The sequence below is a fragment of the Globicephala melas genome, chromosome 1, assembly GCF_963455315.2.
Source record: "Globicephala melas chromosome 1, mGloMel1.2, whole genome shotgun sequence".
NCBI classification, from domain to species: domain Eukaryota; kingdom Metazoa; phylum Chordata; class Mammalia; order Artiodactyla; family Delphinidae; genus Globicephala; species Globicephala melas.
The window spans coordinates 142775114-142787358 of record NC_083314.1 but is presented as its reverse complement, the minus strand read 5'-3'; the positions used below and the strand labels follow the sequence as shown (position 1 = coordinate 142787358).

Sequence of the window (12245 nt, the reverse complement as noted above, 5' to 3'; positions counted from 1 at the left end):
AAGGCTTCATACAGGAGGTGATTCTTGAAGAGTCTTTCAAAATAAGTAGGTGTTATCATGTGGTTCAGGCAGAGAAAGAGCATCCCAGGCAGAGGATGTGAAATACTGTGGTTGTTTAGGCAGCTTCAAATAATTTGATGTATGTTGAGCCAACGGTGAGGCTGAAAAGGATTTCAGGAGCCAAGTCATGTTTGTTAAGACCTTTTATGCCATACTAAAGAGCTTAGGCTTCTGTAGTTCCATATGCTGGAATGATCGGATATGAAAACCCCAGCCTCATTCCAGCCATGTAGAAATGCTCAATAAAAAGTCTCCTGTACGGGGACTTCCCTGGCAGTCCAGCAGTTAAGAGTCTGCTCTTCCACTACAGAGGGCGTGGGTTCCATCCTTGGTCGGGGAACTAAGATCCTGCATGCCGCATGGTGCAGCCAAAAACGAAAAAAAAGTCTCCAATACAGAACTGAGCTTGAAAAGAAGAAAGAGAAACACTCAGGTGCCAGGAAGAAAGAGGAAATCCAAACCCAGAGCTGGAGATAACAGGCATACCTTGGAGATATTGTGGGTTCCGTTCTAGACCACTGCAATTATGCGATTTTTTTTTGGTTCCCAATGTATATAAAAGCTACGTTTCTGCTATACTGTAATCTGTTAAGTGTACAATAGCATTATGTCTAAAAAAATGTACATACCTTAATTTAAAAATTGCTAAATAATTATTGCTAAGTAATGCTAACTATCATCTGAGCCTTCAGCGAGTTGGAATCTTTTTGCTGGTGGAGGCCTTGCCTCGATGTTGATGGCTGCTGACTGATGAGGGTGGTGGTTGCTGAAGGTAGGGGTGGCTGTGACATTTTCTTAAAATACGACAATGAAGTTTGCCATCAATTGACCCTCCTTTCATGAATGATTTCTCTGTAGCATGCAGTGCTGTTTGATAGCATTTTACTCACAGTAGAACTTCTTTCAAAATTGAAGTCAATCCTACCAAACCCTGCTGCTGCTTTATCAACTAAGTTTATGTAATCCTTCATTGTCATTTCAACAATCTTCACGGCATCTTCACCAGCAGTAGATTCCATCTCAAGAAACCTCTTTCTCTGCTCATCCATAAGAAGTAACTCGTTATCTATTAAAGTTTAATCATGAGATTGCAGCAATTCAGTCATATCCTTAGGCTCCACTGCTAATTCTAGTTCTCTTGCACGTTCCACCACATCTACTGTTAATTCCTCCACTGAAGTCTAGAACCCCTCAAAGTCATCCATGAGGTTTGGAATTAGCTTATTACAAACTTCAGTTAATGTTGATATTTTGACTTCTAGTGAATCATGAATGTTCTTAATTGCATCTAGAACGGTGAATTCTTTCCAGAAGATTTTCAATTTACTTTTCCATCAGAGGACTCAACTATCTATGGCAGCTATAGCCTTACGAAATGTATTTCTAATCTATTTCTAGATACGTGTATCCTAGAAATGTGTTTCTAGGACTTGAGAGTCAAAATTACTCCTTGCAGCAGAATGGATGTTGTGTTAACAGGCATGAAAACAACATTAATCTCGTTGTACATCTCCATCAGAGCTCTTGAGTGACCAGGTGTATTGTCAATGAACAGTGATATTTCGAAAGGAATCTTTTTTCGAAGTAATAGGTCTCGACAGGGGGCTTAAAATATTCAGTAAATCATGTTGTAAACAAATTTGCTGTCATCTAGGCTTTGTTGTTACATTTATAGAGCCCAGTCAGAGTAGATTTCACATAACTGTTAAGGGCCCTAGGATTTTCAAAATGGCAAATGAGCATTGGCTTGTACTTCAAGTCACCAGCTGCATTAGCTCCTAACAAGATCGTCAGCCAGTCCTTTGAAGCTTTGAAGCCAGGCATTGATTTCTCTCTAGCTATCCAAGTCCGAGATGTCATCTTCTTCCAATATGAGGCTGTTTTGTCTACATTGAAAATCTGTTGTTTAGTGTAGCCACCTTCATTGATTATCTTAGATGGATCTTCTGGATTACTTGCTACAGCTTTTACTTAGGCACTTGCTGCTTCCTTGTACTTGTATGTTATAGAGACGGCTTCTTCCCCTAAACCTTATGAACCAACCTCTGCTAGCTTTAAACTTTTCTTCTGCAGTTTCCTCACCTCTCTCAGCCTTCATAGAATTGAAGAGAGTTAGGGCCTTGCTCTAGATTAGGCTTTGGCTTAAGGGAATGTTGTAGTTAGTTTTTTTGTTTTTTTATGATTCTGATTTCTCTCCTTTCTTAACTTATCAATTATACTTCTTTATTTTTTTTGAATTTTATTTTATTTATCTTTTATACAGCAGGTTCTTATTAGTTATCCATTTTATACATATTAGTGTATATATGTCAATCCCAATCTCCCAATTCATCACACCATCACCCCCCCTCCCTGGGAATGTAGTTAGTTTGATCTGTGCAGACCACTAAAACATTCTCATATAAGCAATAAGGCTGTTTTACTTTCTTATCATTTGTGTGTTCACTGGAGTAGCACTTTTAATTTCCTTCAGGAACTTTTCCTTTGCATTTATGACTTGGCTAACTATTTGATGCAAGATGCCTAGCTTTTGGCCTGTCTTGGCTTTCAACATGCCTTCCTCACTAAGCTTAATCATTTCTAGCTTTTGATTTAAAGTGAGAGACATGTTTCTCTTCCTTTCACTTAAACATTTAGAGGCCATTGTAGGGCTATTAATTGACTTAATTTCAATATTGTTGTGTCTCAGGGAACAAGGAGGCCCAAGGAGAGGGAGAGAGATGGGGAAATGACTGGTTGGTGTAACAGTCAGAATATTTATCAGTTAAGTTTGCTGTCTTGTATGGGCATGGTTTGTGGCACCCCAAAACAATTACAATAGTAACATCAAAGGTCACTGATCACAGATCATAACAAATATAATAATAATGGAAAAAGTTTGAAATGTTGCAGGAATTACCAAAATGTGACACAGAGACACAAAGTGAGCAAATGCTGTTGGAAAAACAGCATCTGTAGACTTGCTCGTTGCAGGGTTGCCACAAACCTTCAATTTGTTAAAAAAAAAAAAATGCAGTATCTGCAAAGTACAATAAAGTGAAGTGCAATAAAACAGGGTATGCTTGTATATAGTTCCATGCAAACCAGGTACAGAGTTTAGGGGCTGGGGTTTTAGGGCCAGTATGGGGACAGCAGATGAGGCTTCAGGCCACATGAAGCTGGGAGTCAACACAGGGCTACTATGCTTTTGAAAAATGAACTAGAAAAATTCCATCCACCAGTCCAAGGAATCAGCATGAAGATTGTATCATCTCAGGGTTTGAGTTCAAAAAGAGTTGACCATGATAAATTAGAACCTCACACTTATTACTATGTGTGTATATATATTTTTAACTTCGTGCTATCTGCAAAGCTGAAAAATTAACATGAAAACTGGCCCAGAACCAGGGAAATCCAAAGGCCTTGGCAAAGGCAAAGGTGAGATTTCCCTGTTAAGACACTTCACAACCTAGAGTACACAGGACTCCTGTGGAAAACAGTCTCCATTAAAGATGAATTCATGGTCAAAAATTACAAAACTCTACAATAAAATAAATTACCAGGAGGGAGGATGAGCAGGCAGATGTAAATAATAGAATTTCTACTCCAAGAAGCGGAGATAACAGTCTGAAAGAGACCTTAAATATGTTTAAAATGTTCACAGGATAATGAAAGTAATAGAAATGATAAGAATAGGATAGTATGAAAAGAAAACAGGCAGATTTAGAGAAAAAAACAATTTGTCCAATGAAAAAGCATATTTGTTGACAAAGAAACACATTGAACAGGTTAAAAGTAGGTAAGTCATAGCTGTGGAGAGAAATGCTGAATTGAAAGCTAGATCTGAGTAAATCACTTAGAATGCATCCCACAGAAATAGAAATATGACAAGTTAAGAGACTTGAAGGACAGGCAGAGACCATGTATATTTCTAATAAGCGTTTCAGAAGGTAGAGACTTGTGAGGAGGATACTGGTATAGATTTCATTGAGTATCTTAAAACTTGTAAGGGCAAACACTAAAATGATAGAAATAGAATGTATAACTTCCAAGCCATAAAAGAAAAAACAAGATTAAAGAAAACTCAGGCTGTTAAATAAAAGATAAGAAAAGAAGAAAAAAGCAAAGAGAAAGTATGTCCAGTGTATCAGTAATCATAATAAATGCAAATGGATTAAACATGCCTATTAAAAGATAGAAACTCTCAGATTGGATAGGGGAGGAGGAGCAAAGTAAAGCAGCCGTAGGCTATTAAAGCATAATGACCCAGAAAAAAGTTGAAAGTAAAGGATGGAAGACATATGAGTGTATAAGAGGCAGGAGTTCATTGAAGCAATGTTTATAATAGGGAAAATGTGAGGGGGGAAAAAGTCCCTAAATATCCATTAAGGGACTAGATTTTAAAATTCTAAGACATTGTATATAAAAATAATGGAATAATAGTCAATACTATTAAAATAGATCAACTGGGTTTATACGTATCAGTATGGATAAATCAAGAAATTATACTGAGTGAAAAAAGCAAGCTGCAGAATATTATATTTACACCTTCTTCCTCCTGAAAATATCCCTTACCTGGCTTCATCGATTTATTTGTCATACCATTTAACACTAATACTATTTTATATTGTAACAGATCATAAAAAAGGGCTCTATCTCAATTTTGGCTAGGGCTCCTAAAGGCTGAGAACAAAGGAATAGCTATAAAATGGTGTTCCCAAATGTTATTCTAGACCATCTATACAGAACTTGTGAAGGCAGATAATGAAGACCAGTTTTGGAATCCTGAACCTATCACCTACCGTAGGCAATAAAGAAAGTTGAAGGTAAAAAAAAAAGAAGGTTGAAGGTAAAGAAAGAGAGGAGATAGAATTCCTTTGGATAAAGTGGGAGGGCTATGGTATTTTCACTTGGAGAACGTGACCTCAGTTCCTGGAGTTGGTGGACACAGAGACCAGACCTGTGCCTGGGAAAGTCTAAAAACAGGGTGGCAACTGATGCCACAAGAAGGAGAAGTGGCTGCTGTGGGAAAGCTGTTATGCACAGAGTTTTTCAGGGCAAAGATGTGGGCATAGTGGAGAAAATGCTAACTGGCCTGGAGTTGAATTAAAGGAGCTCAGTTCACAAGGATCCTTGGAAGGGCAGTGGGACCCCTACAGAGAGAGTGGGTGAAGCAGTTGCCAGAAACTGGAGACTTAGGGTGGACCTGTAAGCCGCTGGCTGGAAGAGGCCTTGCTAGTGTTGTGGGAACTGCAGGTGAGATCTCAACCATGGGAGCTCTCCACGGAACCACAATAACGTCTCATGAATATCTGCCAAGTCTAGAGAGCACTGAAACCTGATGAGCGTAGCATCACAACCAAAAATAAGGCTTCTGCTTTCCCTTACTGCTGCTTTTTTTCCCAGTTTCGAACCTGGAAGGGCCAAAGACCAAAGCAAACAAGCAGATGGGGGAGGAGGAGAAGCAGAGGTGGGGAAATAGAGAAGTCCCCAGACATCCCCTTCTCCCACCACGGGCAGCTAGGCTAGACCCCAGCCAGGGAGCGAGTTGAGACTTTTTGGGTTGCTTTTTATTGAACTATTACATGCATGTAGAAAAGTAGACAAATATGTACGTCTTAACAGATTTTCACAGAGAGAACACACCTGTGTCGCCAGTATCCAGATCGAGAAACAGGACATTTATCAGAGGCCCCTGTGCCCCTTCCCAGTCCCTACCCGGGCCCACCTCCCCAGGGTAATATTGATAAAAGCAAGAAAAAATTTTTTTGTGTGCAATTATAAAAGCGACTTTATTTTTTTGTCTCCCTGTTTACTTAAAAAAAAAATTCTTAGTTGAAATAATTTCAAAACTACAGAAAAGTTGCAACACAGTACAAAGAGCTTCCTCATCCCTTTCACCCAGATTCCTTAATTGTTAATATTTTACACTTAATGGTAAGATTCGTGTCAACTTTAAGATAGTGGTTTCTTCTAGAAATGGAAGGAAGGGAATGAAGGGCGAAGGGTGTAAGGAGACTTGAACTTTACAGTGTTTTATTATTTTATGTGTAACGACAAAATGTTAACTTTTTTTCATTATAAATAGTGAGTTATTCTCTACCTTTTTATGTGTTTAAAGTTTTAAAAAATTCTTCAAACGAGAAGGTTTGAGTTTTACCATCTAGGAGGTAGGGAGCTGTTGAAGTGTGCTTTTTATTGTTGAAATAAATATGTCTTTATGACTTCTCTGCTCTCTGTCCTTGCCTATGAATTAAGATACTTAAGTGAGCTATAAGGTTGATTCACCTCAGCATCGTTTTTCTTTTCTTCCCCTCCTTACTGCCTCTCAGTGCTAAGTGCCCAGTGGTGTCTGACATGGTAAGATTAAAACTTGCACTTTTCCTAATAGATGTAACCCTCTTCCTGGTTTGCAGTAAGCAGGAGCTGCTTTTAAGCAATTACCCATCATTTGGGGCCATCACATATATTGTGCTTTGGTTCAGGTCATAATCAATAATTCATATGTCAATAGGAGCCCCATTAGCTCAGGTGAAGGCAGATGTCTTTCTAATGAAAATGTTCCATTTTCCAAATGACTTTTCTTTTTCTCAGAGAGTTGTGGTTATAGAAGACATAAAAAGATGGAAAACTATGTTGGAGCTTCCTGATCAAACCAAAGAGAATCTAGTTGAAGCCTTACGAGAATTAAAGAAGAAAATACCCTCCAAGGAAGTGTTAAAATCAACAAGGATAGGTATGTTCCTTCCGAATTTTATAAGTGCTTATATTTTATCTCCTTCTTTCTCCTTTCCTCCCTCCCTCAGACATTATCTATCATATCAGTGCTTCTCAAACTATCTGTGGTAAGAGATCATTGTTTAAAAAATTCTCCATTGGTTACAGACTAATACTTTTAAAATATAATAAAAATTACCAGAAAAATGAAATTAAAATATACAAAATGTAAGCCCTACTTTTTAAAAAAATTATAACAATTTTTATAGAAGTAGAAGTAGAAGTACTTTGTAGAACAAAGTAGAAGTACTTTGTCAAAGTTTTAAATGCTTGCTTCAGTTTCTGTACTTACTGCATGAACTTGTAACTAGCGTGATCTGTGGATAACGTTTTGAGTGTGCTTGATGCTTGGGTGTGCAAAAATGAAGAAGACATGATTTGTGGCCTCAAGGAACTTAGGGTTTGGTGGAGAAACAAGCAGGTTGACAAATGGGAGTAGTAAAATAATATAGGTTAAAAATAAAAGCATATAAATACACTCCATGGTACCATTCTGATCTGTACAAGGTATATGCTGGCACAGAGGACAGAGTAGTCTTACATCTGGGGAATTCAGAAAAGGCTCCATAGAAGAGGTGACATTTCACTTAAATCTTGGCTTTTCTGTCTTGAGTAGAAATAACTTCCAAAGCATGGTTTGTAAAAACAAAATAATAGCAACATTTGCTGCTACATCATTTATTACAGCATTGGAGATATTTTAAGAGGTAAGTCAGGAACTACGTTGAATTACCATTTTAGTACAGTACACAACTGTGAATAATATGCGAGGGAGGGCCAACATGTGTTCCTCAAGCTGCTCCCAAGTCCCCAGGGGGTCCAGGGTAGTCGTTCACAGCTGCTGTTCTTGCCCTCACCAGTGCAGCCATTGCCTTCTCTGCCTCCCCTTGACCTCTTGTTCATGAGAAGCAGGAGAGAAAGCAGCTTCAGACTGGCGCTAACAGCTGGCAAGAGCTGTGTGAAATTCCCCAGAGGTTCCCCCAAGAGTCTTGAGAGTTGCACCCCTGTAATATAAACCAGAATCTGAGAAAATTAGATGCTTAAAGAACATAAAACCCTATCATTATAGCCAAGGAGAGTCTCCCATCTGCTGCTAGATTTTCTCTTTATAGGTTGTGGTCACTAGAGGGCAATAAGACCATTCATATGAGCAGATAAGGTATTTCTACCAGTAGAGGGTACTAGTGGTTAATATTTTATGACATGTATACATGTACATATGTGTATGTATATGTTCATATTTAGGCACACCACAAATACCACTTACAATGAGATCTTAAATATCAACATAATAGTCTGGAATTGTCCTACAAATACAGAACAGATGACAATTTTTAAAAAATCATTTCTATTTGTCCTTTGAGTACCATTGTGAATATGCTTTCAAGAAAGGGTGTGTCTGATGTTCAGAGATTCCAATTCAAGAATCATAATGAAACCACAACAAGGGGGTATAACTTAAGAGGAGCTGGAAACCATCCAACTTTTGAGTCTTGACCCTATCCCAGGCCTTTCCATAACCTGAGGTTGTATGGAATATACGGGTTCCTTGGTCAGTTGCTAGCCTGAAGATTCATTTGGATCATTGCCTGAGAATGTTTACATTCTTCCACCTTTAGCCTCCTGCCTGTCCCTATCCTGTGGGCTGTAAGGGACAAATATTTACTGAGTACCTTCTTTGTGCTAGGAACTATGCTGGCATAATGATGAAGGAGACAGATACTGTCCCACCTTTTTGGAGCCTGCAGTCTAATGGAAGGACAGGCAATTTAACAAGACTTTATCATACAATGCAATGAGTGCTCTGATGATGAGGAGAAGTTAGCCCAAGGAGTATATGTGTTGGGAGTAGAAAAGATGTTAAAGAATGTGTCAGGCCTGGGTATATCACGTGAGCTGTACAGAGGGCTGGAGGTGGGAGAGAACACGGTACACTGCAAAAACTAAAAGAAGTTTTGTGTACTTGAAATGTAATAAGCTGGAGACAGAGTCTGGACCAGATGGAGAAGACTCTTTGTAAGCCATTCAAAACTGTTTGGTCTTAGCATGCGTATTAGTTACCTGTCCCTGTGTAAAAATTATGCCCAAATTTAGCAGCTTAAGTGTGTGTTATCTCACACAGGTTTTCTGAGGGTCAGGAATCAAGGAGCTGCTTATCTGGGTGCTTCTGGCTCATGGTCTCTTAAGAGGTTATAGTCAAACTGTTGGCTGGGACTGTAGTCATCTGAAAGCTTGACCAGGGCTTGAAGATCTGCTCCTAACTCCTCACTTATGGGTTTGCTGGTAGGAGGCCTCGGTTTCTCATCACCTGGGTCTCCCCATAGGGCTGCTCATGACATGGTGGCTGACTTTCCCCAGAATAAGTGATCCGAGAGAGAATAACCAAGATGGAAACCATAGTGTCTTTTATCATCTAATCTTAGAAGTAACATACCATCACTTCTATTATATTCTGTTGATCACACAGACCAGCCTGGGTACAGTTGGGAGACAACTACACAGGGGTTATGAATACAAAGAGGTGAGGATCATTGGGGGCTATCTTGTAGACAGGCTATCACAGCATGTATTTCTTTTAATTTAACCTAGATATATTCTACTTCCTGGACCTGCAGATTTATGTTCATTTGTAGAAGTTTTACAACCATTATCTCTTCAAAAGCACGTCTCCTTTATTCTCTCTATTTATTTGTTCTGGCATTCTACAATTAGAAATTTGTTAGATCTTTTATTTTCCATGCCCCTTAGCTCATATGTCTCCTTGTCTCTCAAAAAATTCTGGGCAGTTTCTTTAGTGTCCCACTATTGTGGGACATCCAAGAGGAAATGTCCAACAGAATGTTGGATGTACAAGGCTAAAGCTAAGGAGGGACAGTAAATATATACTTGAGAGTCATCATCAGCATATAGTTAGAAACTGAGGCAGTTGCCTGGGGAGAGTATTTTGGAAAAGCAAAGAGCCAAGTCCCAAATTCTGAAGCATGTCAATATATGAGGCTCACAGGAAATGGAGAAGGTGTGAGCAGGGAAATGGGAGAGAACGCTGTCATGGAATGGGAAGGAGGGCTTCTGAGAGGGGATTCGTCAGCAGTGTCCATCGTTGTCAAAGGGCCAAAGAAGCGAATTCTAAAAATTGCACGTTGGATTTTACAAAGTAAGGTCATTAATGATTTTGGTAAGGACAGTTTCAAAAGCAAGGTTAAGGGCAGAAGCTTGAGGAGTGAGAAGGAGGTAAGGAAATGAACTGTGAAAACAGACAACTCTTTCAAGAAGTTTGGTATTGAAAGGAAAGAGAGAGGTGGCAATATCAGAAAGGAATGTGGAATTGAAGAAAGTTCTAATTTTTAAAATAGGAAAGAACCTAACCTGTTGAGTGACAGGTTCGTAGGGAGACCTTATCAGGGAGAATGGACCAGACTTGGTAAGGATTGACTGTGGAGATGAGGATGCCATGATGCCTCTCATTTTGTTGTCACCCATACCCCCTTTACTGGCTCTCTCTTTCTACCTTCGGATACACTTAAATCTTCTCCTTTAATTGTCTGCCATCTTTTCCAGATACCTCGTTTCACTTCTTCCTTTTATAGCCAAATTCCTTTAAATATGATTAATAATCACAACTCCCATTTCTGCCCCTTCCCCTCCTTCATTAAATTATTTCCATGCTGGCTTCTCCCACAAACACTCTTCTTCTCTCTAAGGACACAAGAGATTTCATTCTATCCAAATCCAGTAGTCTTATCTCAGTTCTCATCTTCCCAGAACCGTGAACTTGAGACCATTGATTACTCTCTTTTCTGTCAATATGAATGATACTGAACTTGTTGCCAGTTCTTTATCTATTTTTTAAATGTTTAGTTCCTTCAAGCCCTTATCTGAGTTTGTAATTACTTATTTAATTATTTACTGAGTTATTTTTTGTTTACTGTACAGTAACTCTATGCCAGCAAGACCATGCAATATATTTTATTCACCAATGCATTTCAAGCATTAGTGTGGCATATAACAGATGCTCAGGATATGTTCATCAAATTGAAAATGACAGGGTCAAACAAGATTTTCTCCATGGCGCTTTCTAGCTTTCTTTATTCCTGTTTCTCGCCTTTCTCTGTTTCTTCCGTCTTTGTCCCCGTCCTCTCACAGGAGGTACTTTTCCAGAAAGCTCAGACCTCAGTCTTTGGCTGCTGCTTTAGAGCACTTAGCCAGAAGCCGTCCACTTCTCCAGCTTAACTGAGGCCTTAATTCAGAAAACTCCTGGGTATGCATCTCCTGTCCTGATCCATTTCTGAATCTTAGATTTTTAGAAATACTGTTCCAATTCACATTGCTACAGTTTTCTTAAAATCTTACTAATTTACTGGGTAAAAATAGCATCTTGTTTTCATTTGCTGTATAGAATGGATTGTTTTCTGTTTGTTTATTGGCACTTTGTCCTTTTTTTGTGAATTGTTTGTGTTCTTTGTCCATTTACTGTTGAGATCTTATAGTTTTTGTTTTCTGTTTCTGAACTTTATAAATGTCAATGTCATAAACGTTTAAATCCATTTAGCTACCTCAGTTTATAAACAAGGAAATTCAGACTCAGAGAGATGAAGTGACTTATCCAGGGCCATATAGTGAGTTAGCACCAGAGATGTAATGAGAATCCAGGTCTCTTGGGGCAGTGTTCTTTCTTGGTTAGCAGACTGCCATTGTGCCCTGAATCCCAGCCATATGTGCCTTAATTTTACTGGACCATCTCTATGGGTTCTGCCATCTGCTCAAGCTCACCTCTTTTAAATCAGAATTTAGTGCCTTTTCTTGTGTACTTCAAATGGGAGTTTTCTCCTAGTATTTTCATTTTAGTCAGTGTTTGCTCTGACATAAACTCTTTAGGTGCAAATGTCCAGCAGGCAGTTGGAGATGTAGGACTGAAGCTCAGATGAGAGACTAGACTAAAAATATGTATTTGGAAGACATTTGCCTGGAAGCATTTGCTTAAAATCACTTAAGTGGATGAATTCTCTGAGTAAAAGAAAAGATTAAAGGGCTGAAGGATTGAGCTGGGGAGAATATCCGTGGCAGGGAAATGGGAAGAGGAAGAGGAGCCGGTGAAGAGGCAAGACTGTAATTAGAGAGAGGAAGAGAACCAGGGCTGTGCAGTGACACGCGGGCTAAGGAGGAGAGTGGTTAGTTTTTTTTTTTTTTTTTTTGCGGTACGCGGGCCTCTCACTGCCGTGGCCTCTCCCGTTGCGGAGCACAGGCTCTGGACGCGCAAGCTCAGCGGCCATGGCTCACGGGCCGAGCCGCTCCGTGGCATGTGGGATCTTCCCGGACCGGGGCACGAACCCGTGCCCCCTGCATCGGCAGGCTGGCCCTCAACCACTGCACCACCAGGGAAGCCCAAGGAGAGTGTTTTGAGAGGCAGGGGAAGTGAGTAACCTCACTGT

At 39.5% G+C, this 12245-nt stretch overlaps 1 protein-coding gene across 1 annotated transcript in view; it reads left to right on the top strand.

Annotated features, from left to right (window-relative positions):
• The window catches only part of TCEANC2 (transcription elongation factor A N-terminal and central domain containing 2), a 37976-nt gene that overhangs the window by 6851 nt on the left and 18880 nt on the right, over positions 1-12245 (top strand). The window contains exon 3 of the mRNA XM_030870223.2: positions 6634-6775. Within this exon, the coding sequence (XP_030726083.1) occupies positions 6634-6775 (142 nt within the window). The remainder of the gene's footprint in view (positions 1-6633; positions 6776-12245) is intronic.